Source organism: Phytophthora parasitica (genome assembly GCF_000247585.1).
Source record: "Phytophthora parasitica INRA-310 unplaced genomic scaffold supercont2.88, whole genome shotgun sequence".
Classification (NCBI taxonomy): Eukaryota; Oomycota; class Peronosporomycetes; order Peronosporales; family Peronosporaceae; genus Phytophthora; species Phytophthora nicotianae.
Window position 1 is genome coordinate 180804 of NW_008649074.1, and position 13523 is coordinate 194326.

The following is a 13523-nucleotide window of genomic DNA, read 5'->3' on the forward strand; positions in this document are numbered from 1 at the left end:
CGCAGAGGAGACAGGAAGGCCTCCGTCATAACCGGCACTGCTAACATGCGGATCATGTCACCGGCAGGATCCATGAGACCGGTCTTGCACACGTCAATAACATTAGGTCCGACCTGACGGAAGAAGCCGCAAATGGACAGATCACCTCGAACGCGATCCGACAGCTTCGGGATCTGTGGGAAGTCGATTGAGTGCAGGAAATGGTAACCGGCACGGTCTCCGTTGCTCATTCTTGCGAAACCAGTGCATTCAAGGTAGACGTAGTCACGGTTCTGGACGACACCTGTCCGGCGTAGCGGGATATCCATCTCCATCCACTTGACCACGACGGACGTGAACGGTTCCTCCTCCGTGGGGCTCACGATCGTCGAGAGCACGGCGGCACCGTCGAAGTCGTGCACGTATGAAGCCTTGATGCGCATGTCCTCGAGTGTAGGATTCACGACGCCGTACATCATATCGTCCAGTTTGCCTTCAACGCGGCCAACGGACAGGATGGCCGGCAGCTTTGTTGAGCTTGCGTTGCTCATCGCGTCATCTCCGACATATTCCGGACGCTCCGTGTACACTTTCATGCGTTCGCGCTCTTTGGAGAGCTTCCATCGGTTCGGGTCGACCTTGCGGCCACCTTTGAAGAACGGGTTGTCACGCTCGAAATTGGCCTCGATAATGGTGCGCCCCAGTTCGAGGAGTTGGTCCTTCTCGTCATCCGTGAGGGCTAACGCCGGAAACGGGTTAATGGTGAATCGCTCCTTGCCCATTGCCGACAGATATCGCTACTAAGAACCTGATCGTTGCTTTATCGGTAGCGGTGTGGAAGAAACGAGAATGATCGAGGCCTGTCGATCCTGCGGTGGACGAGTGGCGACAAGGCCAGCTCTTACTAGTATGATACTAGTAGTATCTGTCATTGACCGACATAGTTCGACAGGTACGCAACGTGCACGAAACGTACGATTTGCAATAAGCGATGCTGAAGTGAGTGTCGTCTCAACAGGTGTCCGAATTGACTATCCCTCGACGTCTTCACGTGATGCCGCAAGATCACCGTGTTTTTGCTGCGCGCAAGCATTTGCCAGCGCAATCGTTGAGCGGACAACTGATCCTTCGTCGGAAACCCAGCGCTACCATACTGCCAAGCGGTGTCTGTACACATTGAGGACCTCTCATGGTTGAAAACTGAAGCACTGAGTTCCACCGCACCCGTCCATTTGTTCGTCAACTTGTCGAGCAGAGCTCGAGATCACTTAACAAGTTGGCGTGCAAGGTTTGTTGCGTTTGCATTGACTTGGGGGCAGTGAAACGCAACATGTTCGGGTTCCGACAAAACTACGACCGAGATGCCAGGTCGGTCAGAACCGGAGCAGCCTGTAAACAGCACGGGTGGCTGGCTGCGCGGTAGTTGACAGCTCAAAGCCGGACAACCAAAGGGGTCGACGGTTGTATTCCTAACATGAGTGACTCATGGGTCATGGAAACTCTCACACAAGTGCTACATGTATTAATCGTGCCTGCTCATCAGAGTTTGCCTTTGACACACCTGTAAAGGTAACGCGAGATACACCTGCTGCGTTCACGTGCACTAGCACTTCCGAGTCGTGATGTGGTAGTGAAATCCAGCTTGCACTGTGCTGTCCACCGAGTCGATCACAATCTGCGTGTCTTCCTTTCCACCCGCTTTCTTCACAGCAGTAATCGCACTGTTGACTCGGAAGTTGGTCGAGGCTCCACATGGAGTCCACACGACAGCACTCACACCAACCTCATGCGAGATGAATAGGTCCTTGTCTGTGCCTGGAGAGTATTTCTCGGACGCAACGGGGCCGCGTTGTCCAGCGAAATAGTACTCGGCGTCGAACTGTCCGTACGAACCGCTCTGATTCGGCACGAATGCATTACCGCGGTAGTCCACGCGGAAGATGCCGATGGAAACGCCCTAGACGATGCAGACAACACCGTCAATGTACTGAATAACGTACTAGCTGATCGACGCCACTTACGCTTTGGACGTCGACGGGTACTGCCAGGTTACATGATTTCCGGTCGCGCGTCACGTCGACGCCAGACGTACGCGCCGCGAACTGTGAGAAGAGCACAGAAACTGCCTGGCCGTCCGTGGAGGGCACCACCGTCACCGTGTTGGCAGGGCAGCCGGAACCAAAGAAGGTTGGCGTGCCAAACTTGAATGCTGGCTCTGTCGACCAGCCAGCAGGAGGAACTTGGATCGCAGATTCCGGCGTCGAGGTACTACCTGACGCCGTCAAATCTGCGCAAACGGAAGCAACGGAGGCGCACAGCTCAGCAAGAAAGGCCAAGATGTACATCAAAATGTTGAGCTGGAAAGAGGGAGAATTGTAAAATGAGCATTATTCGCGCACGCTCACCGCTGTTGGTATACTTCGACGCTCAGTGTCATCTCCGGACTTTGCTTGCTGGAGCTCACGTTCGACAAGTAGATCTTCGATGTTATCAGATATCAAAAGACCGCTTGGGCTTGGCGTGCAGGCAAGGGTTGACGCCAATGGGATCCCGGCGATATCGATGGCGAGCGACTACCTAGGCTATCAGCCGCCTCTTTGCTTTCCGGCCATTTGAGGTCGCTGATTCACGATGCTTTTGTCTTCCTTAGTTGCAAAAAAGTCGGTGGGGCATGAGCTTTCGAAGCACAAGTGCTCGTTCGTGACCGGGTGAGTGAATGACAGCTTGGCAGCATGCAAACAAAGGCGCGAAGCACGGTGATACACCAGTTCCGGAGAATACAGTGAGTCGCCCAAGATGGGATACCCGAGGTGCTGCATGTGCAGTCGAAGCTGGTGGGTTTTGCCGGTAATCGGTTTGAGTTCTACCATCGTAGCCTTTGCATCTTCCTCAGTGTCATCCCCACCAGAATCAGTTGTCCGAGACTGCACAGAATATTCAGTGACTGACCAGAGCGAGCTTGATGAATCAACTTCACGGTCAGAAACAACATGTTGGACAAGCGGCTGGGTCGGGTGTTTCTCCATAGGGAGACGTACGCGCCTCGGTGACTCAGATCCGTCTTCTTGATCATTTATCCATCCATGCACACGCGCCACGTATGTCTTTTCAACCGATCGATCTCGAAACTGAGCGTTTAAACTCTGTGCTGCGGACTTGGTCAGAGCGACGACAAGTAAGCCCGACGTCTCCTGGTCCAGACGATGCACCATACGCGCTTCTGGATACACACTCGCAATACAGCGATGGACTGACACCGGGGCGTCAGAGTTGGTGCCGTCCACACTCAGTACATTGGCAGGTTTGTCCACTACAATAACCGAGTCGTCTCGAAAGAGGATCTTCAACGGTAGTTGAGACGTCAGCGCCTTGTCGGCTGCGTCATGACTACTGCACTCGGCGAACTCGCGAATCTGCATTAGAATCCGATCGGGCATCGCGCCCAGCGCAATGTCCTCCTCCTCAGGAAGCCACACACGAATTATATGCCGATAATGTCCTTGTTTCAGCTCTCGCTTGAACGCATTGATAGACAGCTCCGCCAGTTTTTGTGGATTGTCGACGACCAAAATCTCGTTTACTGTCGACTCAGATTTCGCGTGTACGGTGACGACCCCCGCCTTCCTACAGCTGAAGAAAAGCCTGAGAGCTAAGTCCGAGCTGCTAACGCTTCCTAGCGGCTGCAACCTGGGCAACCGCTTGAGTTTGTCCAGTCCAAGACTGCGAATTTGGTCGGAGACGTCAACTTCTGCGGTTTCACCCGATGCAAACGCGTCCGCTGGTAACTGCAGCATCTTCAGTACTGCAGCGATCAGTCGATGCAGCTCCCGGGTCGCTTCGGTCGGCATGGCGTCCGTGGAGACAGCGTCGCGTTTACGCTTAGTGCCCATAGTCGTAATTGCTGTTAAAGGAGAAATGTGCTCTTCCTGACCAATCGTAGCGCATTTTTTTTCTCATAAAGAGAAGCTACAGGTGAGAAGCTTCCGCTCGCCAACTGTATGTTGACGGAGACGAGATGATTACAATAGAAACAAACGAGATCTCCGGTGCAGCCATCGACAGCGGCGACAGTGACTTGCTCTGCGTCTTAGCGGTCGTTTGTGCATGTGAATGCTCTCTCGTCTTCCACCTCAGACGTGGTGTAAATGCAACAGGAGTGTATGCAAACTCGTAATTTATTATCGCTACTTACTATGTGGATGATATTCACACTACATGGACATCTTAGACAATTGGGTCATATCTGAGCTTGACGACGAATGACTCGTCATTGAGCGGATGATACCGCTCTTGCGTCCGTTCTCCATGATTTGATACGACGCGATCTCCACCGCACTCGAGATTGATGCCTCGGCGAGGCACGCCGTGCAGAAATTAACCTTGCGCTCCGAGAGCGTCAGATCCGCTGTCACCAGACTGATCTTCTTCTTGATCTTACAGCTACTACACAGCGCACGGAAGCAGCACTTGCACGTCGTCGCGCTCTTGCCCAGCGTCCAGCCGGTGGAGGGTTTGCCGCAGCTCACACAGGCAGAGCCTGGGTTCGGAGCACCGTGTAGTCGCGCTTCAGCGTGAGCCTTCTCCATCTTCCACGTGAGTTTCCGCATCTGACCGCAGTGCACGTAACGCAGAGGAGACAGGAAGGCCTCCGTCATAACCGGCACTGCTAACATGCGGATCATGTCACCGGCAGGATCCATGAGACCGGTCTTGCACACGTCAATAACATTAGGTCCGACCTGACGGAAGAAGCCGCAGATCGAGAGATCACCTCGAACGCGGTTCGACAGCTTCGGGATCTGTGGGAAGTCGATTGAGTGCAGGAAGTGGTAACCTGCGCGATCGCCATTAGCCATACGCACAAAACCTGTGCATTCCAGGTAGACGTAGTCGCGGTTCTGAACGACACCCGTGCGACGTAGTGGGATATCCATCTCCATCCACTTGACCACGACCGAGTTGAACGGCTCGTCCACAGTCGGCTCTACGATCGTCGAGAGCACGGCGGCACCGTCGAAGTCGTGCACGTATGAAGCCTTGATGCGCATGTCCTCGAGCGTAGGATTCACGACGCCGTACATCATGTCGTCCAATTTGCCTTCAACGCGACCGACAGAGAGAATGGCCGGTAGTTTGGACGACGAGTGCATGGTGTTGCTCATAGCGTCTGCACCCTTGTATTCGGGGCGCTCGGTGTGCACGAACATGTGTTCGCGCTCCTTGGAGAGTTTCCAGCGACGGTGGTCAACTTTGCGGCCGCCTTTGAAGAAGGCATCGTCACGCTCGAAGTTGGCCTCGATGATAGTGCGTCCCAACTCGAGGAGCTGGTTCTTCTCGGCATCGGAGAGCTCCAGCGCTGGGAACGGATTAATGGTGAAGCGTTCCTTGCCCATGACCGAGATGTTTCGGTGTCTGTATCTGCTGCCAGCGAGCGAAGAAGGAGAATGAGCGCCACGAAATGGGGCGATCACAGCGACTGCAACGCAAGATCAAGAGACCGCCTCCACTGGCGCACGATTTGTTTCATTGTGAGCAGAGACGCCGCTGTCTACTGGTACTTCATAGCGAGGCTTGTGAGTGACAAGTACATACCCCCGAACGGATGGCACTCGTGTCTGAGCCCTCTGTGGCCACGTCACACGCAAGCTAAATGGAAGCCAAGCAAGCGCTGCGGACTCCGCAGTGCGGAGACGTTGCCCGCAGCTTCCTGACCACTATGCTGGAGTCTGGCAGATGAATCCACGGGGAGGCGCACCAAGCTGAAGTGCTACCGGCAGTGAAGTACTGGCACAAGTGCGATCGCTTCAACAGGACGTCAATATCTCTGTCATATTAAATATCCTGAATTATCAGAAAGAATAAGTTACGAAATAAATCGTAAAAACATACAGCCAAGTACCTGTCAAATACAATACTACATGTTTAAAGGACACGCTCTTTTGGCAATAATTGAGTGTCTCCACCTGGCCCATGTACGTGGTGCTCTTGCTCGCGCTTTAAGTAACACAACGCATGTGAGCTTTGGGCTGTGTTCACGCACAGCAAAGCAGACGGTGGTAACCCGCAAACACATTCGGACGTCCTAAAATGCGTGGGGACTGCCCGGCATCTGTCGGCTATTGCTTCGGATGTGAGCTTGCGCGTCGTGTGATTTCGCGCGTCCGACGTTGGTATGTTTGACATCACATGATCGAGGAAACAGAAAGTATGCGGACACGAAAGTCTTGGTCAGCGTCAAAGGGCCTTCATTTTCTATCAGCGATCGACGAGGCACATTGCCAGCTCTGTGAGCTGATTGATCTCTGTGGTGCCATCGCTTAGCTTGGTCTTGACATCTCACCTCAAGACTTGACGCATCTATCTCTAAAGCGACCGTATCGCATACCGGTAGTCGTCAATGTCTCGAGCAGCAAGGGCAACACTTCGAGCAAGCAACAAACGCCTTGGCCGTTATCAACTTGGCCCTGTCTGTAGTTCGCATTACATCTACAAACTTCAGACTTCACACCCAGATATCTGGAAAGGTATCCAGTATCGATTCTATCGACGGAAACATGCGATTCGTAGACCAAAGAGGCATCGGAACACCCTCGCAAGCTTTGATTGCGATTCGCCCGACTCACAAGGAGGCCTACTGCAGCTCTTGGTGACCAAGAGCAAGTTGGTTCTGTTCGACCTCTGCCTTTCCCGCCACCTTCGCTGCTTTGACGTTGGCCACTGCACCTTCAATAAGCCCCACATACTCGTCAGACAGCGAGGACACGCGTGCGAGAGTCAAGGCGCGCTGTAGCGTATTCCCGGCCTCATTCCAGCGTTTGTTCGCCACCAGCAGCTGTGAGTAGTTGAAAAGTACCCCTGGAATCTCCCGATCGAGCGCCGCGAGGTCCACAGCCTGACTCTTTGACGCCTTCGACAGCTCTCGTCTCCCTCGGTTCTGGTCGTACGCGTTAATCGCCTGTTTGAAATACCTCTCCGCAGTCTTGACGTGTCCCCTAATGGAGTGAGCCAGTGAGTGGTCAACTTCCCTTTAAGCTGGGTGATCGAACTCTACGCAGACGCACCTGTTCTCGTAGGACTGTGCGATACGGTCGAGTGTGACCACCCGGTTCCGCTCCCTCGTGGCGACGTTCATCTCGCGCGAATTGTGTTCCAACGCATCGAGGTAGTAGTTTGTTGCAGGCGTACCTCTACCCAGTGACTCATACTGCGCAGCAATAGAGAACGCCAACTCAAACAAGTGCCGATCTGACAAAGGGTTCGATAACATGCGTCATTAGTCCAAAAACCTTCCCAGAAACCATCGAGATCCCTTCGTACCGTGAGGGTTGGTATCTTTGATGACGTCGTAAGCATGCAGACAATGCTTCAGCGCCTGCTTCGGGTCCCCCTAAAGAGCTCAAGAGGTATCGACTGTCAAACACTGACCTCCGATGCACAGAACACCAGGCATCCTCACCTCCTTAGCGCTCTGCTCTGCTTGCTTGACCAACCGCTCGACTTGCTTCACTGGAGCACCTTCACGACTCTCCACAAATATAATCGTTCAGTCTTCTTGTTCTCTTCACGGTAAACTCCTTCAGCCAATGTACCTGGTAGAAGTGGACGCCTGTAACTCCAGCCGCCAGCATGAACGCCAACAGAGCGACCTCCTTCTTCACCCAACGCTTGAAGTCCGTCTTGAGCGCTTCGTCGGGGCCCCTCGCTGCATTTGCAAAGGTTCGAGAGGAGAACAGAGTGCGAGCGGGGGTGGCTCCAACACGCCGCAGCAATTGACGCGAAAAACGTGCCGCCATCTTATCAGCGATAAAGTACTTGAATACCGATCCTCCCTCCTGATCAGCGGTAATTTCAGTATTGTGGGGTATTTAGTTCACAAGGTCTTTAAACCAGTACACCGGTATTTTGCTACAAGTATTTCTTCCCAGAGGTAGTACCGATGAAGACCAAATACCGACGAAGACCAAATATCTTTTGGTGAGCCGATAGCACTCGGTTAGAATCCGAAAATAAATCCTAAAAATTGATTCCTTAGTTTTGAACTGTGCAAAATAATTGAAATATTTATATTATATTTTAGCCACAATGGAGCAATAATAATCATTATATAACATTTCTATTAATTTTTATTGACGTTCGAAATAAAAATCTGAAACCGGTTGGAATCGATTCTTATGATATTTTCGGATATAAACCAAGTTGAATATTTCTCCTGTGATGCGGATGTGGCCGTCGTCATCGGTTTGTATCTCGAAGCTTCGTGTACCACCTGGGGGTGCTCGAGATGCTTGACAAGGAGCTGGAAACTTCAGACGCAACTCGGACGGAGCTCAAGCCATCTTTTTGGCGCTGTGGAGTTGGAGGTTGGGTCATTTTTGAGGCTATAGACGGCGGTGGGGAGACCTTCCCAGTCGTCGCGGCAATTGGTGAGGATGGCGCCGCATCAACAGTCCCGGCAGCATGTGATGGCCTCGTGAAGCCATGGTCTTGTGCCACCTGGACCTTAACATTTCCATGTCGGAGCTCCTTGTGTTTGTTATTGGGAGCTTGGATTTTGCCTTGCAGTAGTTGAACTGTGGCCTTGAGCGCATCAAGATCCCCACGACGTGTCAGCAGTTGCTGGAGCTGCTGCTGCAGCGACGCGTTCGCATCTTGAGCGTGTTGGTACTGCGCTCTCAGCTGCTGCAGCTGCGACTGGGCTTCCTGATACCTCCGCACTGCTCTTTGAAGCTCTTCCTCTCGTCGTGTCAACTTGTCGATCTGCAATGACAAAATCATTTCTTAGTACAGTACAAACACCTAGAAGCTCTTGTAATCTACCAGATACGACTGAGGTTGCTGGAAACTCGCTAGTTTAGTCTTCAGTCCGGTGACTTCATGCTGAAGTCTCGTCCGGTCGCTAGTCACTTCGTTCAGCTTTTGTTCGAGCGCAATCGTTTCTCGTTGAGACTTGACAACTTTCTGGGCAAGCAGCACACTCTGCTGAAACTAACAACAGATAAGCGATTAGTTGTTGTATGACACTTGTTCAGACTCACAGTAGCTTTTACCCGTCTTTTTGTCGTTGTCGGGATCGCACCAAACGTGGTCATGACCTCTTGCACCTTTACACTCCCATCTGCCTGGTTTCCTTTGTCTCCAACAGCAATCTCTCCAGTTTGGATCACGGCACCGTCCAAGTCGATTTCTAGTAATTCGTACTCCTTCAGCTTATTGCGCTGTTGTACGGTGCCACATACACATCAGCAAACAGCTAGATCGGACGCGTAGCTCAGTTTGATCTCACCTCCACTTCCAATGCAGCTTCTAGTTGGGTGATACGTGTAGTCGAAGTTGTCTCCAGTCTTGCGAATTCTTCTTTAAGCGCTTCCACCTGGACGTCCGAACCATTAATGTCAGGCACAAAATACGCAAAGTACTATTACGCATTCGACTTACTTTCTGAGTGAGCATTTCGATCTCCAGTCTGGCATTTCGAGCATCTCTAGCCTTCTCTTCCAGCGTCAACTTAAGCTGGCTTATCTGATGTCGCATTGAGGATCACATTAGTTCCAGCCTATAAAATCCACCTCATCATTTAATGTACCTCAAAATGCCTCATCTTGAGCTCGTTACGCGCAGTAGCCAGTGCTGTTGTATGCGTACTCTCCATCCGAGTCGCCTCCAGGACCTAAACGAAGGAATAACGGCACAAATTAAACACCATCAAGTGGTAATTGCCTCCTTTGTTAACTCACCTTTTCATCCAGCGCAGATTGCACGCTATCTAAACGCACTTGCAGCACCTCGACGTGCTTCAGAGCATCGTCACGCGCTTCTTTCAACAATCGATTCTCTCGCTCGTACACCACCTGGCCGTCGTTGCGGATCCGCTCGATCTCCCGTTTCGATAGCTCCATGAATTTGGCCATTTCATCGTCTAATTTCTTTTCGAAATGCAGTCGCGTCTCGTTCTGTAGCTGTGCGCTCTGGCTGAGGTTGTCATCATGTTTCTCCTGCAGTGAATTAATCTTCCCTTGCATTTCCTGCTGTGATACTCGCATATTTGCAACTTGATCTTCCAGTTGCGTCTTCGCATCCTGTAGAAACGCTTTATCTGCTGTCAAAAGCGCGATCTTCTGGTGTGAATCGCTGCTTGTAGCTGAGGCTTCATCGAACCGCGCCTTGAGATCGTCATGCTCACTCTGCAGAACCTGCAAGTCTCTCTTCAGACGGTCAGACTCCTTCTTTAGACCTCTTTGGTCGCTGTAAATCTCCTCGTTGCGTCGCTGTTCCTCCTTCATTCCGTCAACTTGGTCGACCAAAGCTTTGATCTGGTTCTCCAGTTCCTGTCGGGTTGCCTCGGATAGCTCTAGTTCATGTTGTAGTCGCCTCTCCTTTGCCTCAGCGATGCGTTGCACTTGTGCAATCTCATCTGAGGCACCAGCCGCGGCGGCTTTATCTGCGCTGCTGATCTTTTCCAAAGTTTCCACCTCCTGTCGACAGCGTTCTAGCTCCGATTCGAGCTTTCGCACCTTGGAATGAATGGACAATTGAATATACTCGCGGATGGACAGATCCTCCTCGTCCTGTCTAGAAAGCTGCTCAGCGAGAGCGTCTGAGATCTGGAGTGTAGCGAAATGCATTTTCTCCATCCTAAGTCGCGTTTGTGCAGCCTGTAGGTCAGCGTGAGCTTGTTTTAATGCCTTCTCAAGCCGATCAAGTTCCTCATCAGATTTTTGCTACACGCACAACAATGACACGAGTTAAGCACTACTATTCAAGCAGCACCACCTATTCTTACTCACAAACCTCCATCTCCGCTTCTTTCTCCTGCCACGCAGCTCGTTCTTGTTGCAACGTCTTCTCCAGCTCCTTCTGCGCTTGTACACTCAGCACCAACTGCGTCCTAATCTTGCCGACCTGGATCTCATAGAACTGCTTCATCACAACCTCTGACGTTGCGTTGTTGGTCCCCATAGCAACTACTTGCGGTAAAGTTTGCTGCAACCTGTTGGTTCTACCAGAAGGCAATTGGCCAGGTGATAACGCGGTCAAATGGTCATCAAAGCGCGAGATGCCGCGGCCAGTGGATAGCTGGTCGTAGTGGCCGAACGAATGCGGAAGCGATAGGTCGCTGGACAGCCCCTCACTGGCCGAGTCGGATGGAAGAGTTAGCGAGATCTCTCCAACGTCTTCCTCCCCTTCTTCTTCGTCTTCGTCGTGTGGCCCCTCGACGTCTATCTCCTCGTCCACCTGATGCTCATCGTCTGCTGCCTCGTGCACAGTCCTTTCAACGCGGGTTGACAAGGTCCCAGTGGCATCCGCTGCGTTTTCCGGTCCTAGCACGTGTCTGGAGACGCCCAGTTGCGCTGCTAGACGGCGGAAGCGCCGATCTTCGTCCGCCATCGAGGCGCTATGTGATCACGTCGCTTCAAGATCGCGATACCATTGTGGATAGTTTTGTGATGTGTAAAACGTTAAATATGATGGATTATAGTTGAAGTGGAAATAGATGCAACGAAACGACGCATGTCAAAAATGCTCGCTTCAAGTAAACTTCGCTATTATGCATGCTATTGTGGGCGTGTATTTCCTCCTCGACAAAATAGCGCGCAGTACACGCTGCTACGGCTTAAGAAACTCAAAGGTTTCAGTCGTCGAGTATTCATCACCATGAGCCGCTACACTCCACCACCGGTGCGTTGTTGTCTAGCTCAGCCACCCCGTCGATTGTCGTCGATGCACTGATAGTTTGAAATATTTTGTTGATGCTGCACTTAGCCGGCTGGCTGGGTGCCTCCGCCTCAGCGAGACACAACAGCGCTCTGCTTGACGTTTCCGCAGCGTCCTCGCACGCCCGAAGAAGTCGGACGTTATCGCAAGTCGTTCTTCTCCGAGCCAGGCGCTCGCATCGCCCACCCCGGACTGATTAATGATCTTAAGAGGGTCGACCCCATGACCAAGTTCGGGGTGGTTACCACAGGAAGTGAGCACGTACCAGAGATGCTCGTCAGCGGACCTGCCACGGAATACCAGCGCATTAATCTCGATAAACTCGAGTCCAACTACGCGAGTCACAAGCGAGAGCCACTGGGCAAATCGTTCTCTAGAGGCCACAAACTGCCAGCGCATATACAGAAGCCCGAGTTTGCGTTTGGTATGAAGGGAGCATTCTGTGAATCGGCCAAGGAGTTACTCTATCCGTCGACATCAGCTAGGCTATTAAATAGTCGGGAAGATGAAGAGCTGTACAAGAGATCGCACGGCTCGGTCGCTCCTGGAGAGCAAAAGAACCGCAACTACCGATGGGAAGCAGCGAAAATCGACCCAGCTAGGCATCGATTTGGTGTTAAGCCCATCGGTAGTAGTAATGGTCAGGTTGGCGGAGAGGTGGCTGTGGTCCTGAACCCTGAAATGAACGAGAGTATCATCCCTCCTGCGGTGGCACCACAGCACCTTGAAGATCGACGGACACTCTACGACCACCTGGGCAAGCCTAGACATTTGGGTGCCGCTGAGACCGACAATTTACCCAACAACCACGTGTTTGGAGTCGTAACACAAGATAGTGACTCTGCGTGGCTGTGTATCCAGGGCGAGTACTCACCAGCAGAGCAGCAACCCGATACGGATCTGGGCCGTGCAGTACATCATGGCTGGAGAAATGCCACTGCAGACAACCGGTTGTTTGGCATCCCAACGATTCGTAGTGATATCCCTGCACCTGCTCGACGATCCATTGCGGATGGACAGAACTATGGTGATGATGTTAGTGCACAGGCATTGCTCTACCCCGAAGAATTCGCTTCAAGTGGCGTGGCCAACGCAGAGTTTGCTGAACCGCGAGACCAGAAGTACCTACGAGGACTCTTCCAAAAGATCGGCCACGGAGTATCAGACGAAGACTTCGAGCTCATCTGGAAACAAGCCACACAGAGCGTGAGATACACACCAATTGGACTGACAAGTATCGCGGACTATCGCGATGCATTGAACGACTTCCTCGAGGCGCAGGGACGAGGTCCAGCAGCACTTCAGCAGTGGCACAATCGCGCCCAGGCCTTGTAGAGGATTCCTTTCGTATAACACAACTACTTCTTCTCATTACTCAGCGCCAGTTCTCTTTGTAATTTCCCGTCATTCTTAACTTGTTCGCAAGTCCATGGGAGGCGGTGCAACTACAGGTCCAAGGTCTCCACAAATGGTATTCACGCAAGCCCAATTGCCTTCAAAGTCGCTCTTCCACATACGCACAGTGCCATCGTCACCCGAAGACGCCAACATGGTACCAGTTACATTCCACTCGACACGCCAGACTTCCGAGTCATGATGATGCTTACGTGCCACTTCCTCCACATCTGCTTGTAAGTGATCATCCTCCTGGATCGTAAGGCGCCAAATACGCACAGTACGGTCCTTACTGGCCGTCGCCAGTAGATGGGACGAGCGCCCCATATTCGGAGCCCAGCACACGTCGTGGATCGCGTCTGTGTGACCCACGAGCTCAGCTACGACCTGCCACCTGCGGTACGAGTTGTTGTATCCCCATACTTTAGCCACCTCGC

General features: G+C 52.2%; 7 protein-coding genes across 8 annotated transcripts; 1 reads left to right on the forward strand and 6 right to left on the reverse strand.

Annotated features, from left to right (window-relative positions):
* Window positions 1-25: 25 nt before the first annotated feature.
* Window positions 26-827, reverse strand: PPTG_18506 (hypothetical protein; the record flags this gene model as incomplete). Its single annotated transcript, XM_008916749.1, has 2 exons — window positions 114-827; window positions 26-40 (listed from the first exon to the last, which is right to left on the reverse strand). The coding sequence occupies exons 1-2, from the start codon at window positions 759-761 to the stop codon at window positions 26-28; spliced, it is 663 nt and encodes a 220-aa protein (XP_008914997.1). The 5' UTR covers window positions 762-827.
* A 755-nt stretch (window positions 828-1582) lies between these two features.
* On the reverse strand, window positions 1583-3869 carry PPTG_18507 (hypothetical protein; the record flags this gene model as incomplete). Its single annotated transcript, XM_008916750.1, has 4 exons — window positions 1583-1936; window positions 2001-2336; window positions 2385-2552; window positions 2610-3869. 4 exons carry the CDS (start codon window positions 3867-3869, stop codon window positions 1583-1585), a joined length of 2118 nt encoding a protein of 705 aa, XP_008914998.1.
* A 259-nt stretch (window positions 3870-4128) lies between these two features.
* On the reverse strand, window positions 4129-5798 carry PPTG_18508 (hypothetical protein). The gene has a single exon (XM_008916751.1). It carries the CDS (start codon window positions 5370-5372, stop codon window positions 4191-4193), a length of 1182 nt encoding a protein of 393 aa, XP_008914999.1. The 5' UTR covers window positions 5373-5798; the 3' UTR covers window positions 4129-4190.
* Window positions 5799-6183: 385 nt separating this feature from the next.
* PPTG_18509 (hypothetical protein) lies at window positions 6184-7814 on the reverse strand. The gene is made up of 5 exons (XM_008916752.1): window positions 7569-7814; window positions 7436-7504; window positions 7297-7366; window positions 7041-7224; window positions 6184-6971 (listed from the first exon to the last, which is right to left on the reverse strand). The coding sequence occupies exons 1-5, from the start codon at window positions 7770-7772 to the stop codon at window positions 6611-6613; spliced, it is 888 nt and encodes a 295-aa protein (XP_008915000.1). The 5' UTR covers window positions 7773-7814; the 3' UTR covers window positions 6184-6610.
* Window positions 7815-8072: 258 nt separating this feature from the next.
* Window positions 8073-11414, reverse strand: PPTG_18510. 2 transcript variants are annotated; one of them, XM_008916753.1, is made up of 8 exons: window positions 10768-11409; window positions 9714-10697; window positions 9563-9646; window positions 9415-9498; window positions 9263-9349; window positions 9027-9194; window positions 8797-8964; window positions 8073-8736 (listed from the first exon to the last, which is right to left on the reverse strand). In XM_008916753.1, exons 1-8 carry the CDS (start codon window positions 11362-11364, stop codon window positions 8212-8214), a joined length of 2697 nt encoding a protein of 898 aa, XP_008915001.1. In that variant the 5' UTR covers window positions 11365-11409; the 3' UTR covers window positions 8073-8211. The 2 variants fall into 2 exon arrangements, with proteins under 2 accessions (XP_008915001.1, XP_008915002.1); XM_008916754.1 differs by having other exon boundaries at window positions 8073-8964; window positions 10768-11414.
* A 217-nt stretch (window positions 11415-11631) lies between these two features.
* Window positions 11632-13073, forward strand: PPTG_18511 (hypothetical protein; the record flags this gene model as incomplete). The annotated part of the gene is made up of 2 exons (XM_008916755.1): window positions 11632-11655; window positions 11740-13073. The coding sequence occupies 2 exons, from the start codon at window positions 11632-11634 to the stop codon at window positions 13024-13026; spliced, it is 1311 nt and encodes a 436-aa protein (XP_008915003.1). The 3' UTR covers window positions 13027-13073.
* Window positions 12914-13498, reverse strand: PPTG_18512 (hypothetical protein). Its single transcript, XM_008916756.1, has one exon. It carries the CDS (start codon window positions 13411-13413, stop codon window positions 13102-13104), a length of 312 nt encoding a protein of 103 aa, XP_008915004.1. The 5' UTR covers window positions 13414-13498; the 3' UTR covers window positions 12914-13101.
* Between the last annotated feature and the right edge of the window lie 25 nt (window positions 13499-13523).

Bases quoted from the DNA above. Each gene is read 5' to 3' on its own strand.
- PPTG_18508 (XM_008916751.1), bottom strand. From the start codon at position 5,372: ATGGGCAAGGAACGCTTCACCATTAATCCGTTCCCAGCGCTGGAGCTC.
- PPTG_18509 (XM_008916752.1), bottom strand. From the start codon at position 7,772: ATGGCGGCACGTTTTTCGCGTCAATTGCTGCGGCGTGTTGGAGCCACC. The intron at 7,505-7,568 runs GTACATTGGCTG...ATATTTGTGGAG, and splicing joins CAGGCGTCCACTTCTACCAG to AGTCGTGAAGGTGCTCCAGT. The intron at 6,972-7,040 runs GTGCGTCTGCGT...TCACTCCATTAG, and splicing joins GCACAGTCCTACGAGAACAG to GGGACACGTCAAGACTGCGG.
- PPTG_18510 (XM_008916753.1), bottom strand. From the start codon at position 11,364: ATGGCGGACGAAGATCGGCGCTTCCGCCGTCTAGCAGCGCAACTGGGC. The intron at 9,350-9,414 runs GTAAGTCGAATG...TCGGACGTCCAG, and splicing joins TCGAAATGCTCACTCAGAAA to GTGGAAGCGCTTAAAGAAGA. The intron at 9,195-9,262 runs GTGAGATCAAAC...ACCGTACAACAG, and splicing joins AAGCTGCATTGGAAGTGGAG to CGCAATAAGCTGAAGGAGTA.
- PPTG_18512 (XM_008916756.1), bottom strand. From the start codon at position 13,413: ATGGGGCGCTCGTCCCATCTACTGGCGACGGCCAGTAAGGACCGTACT.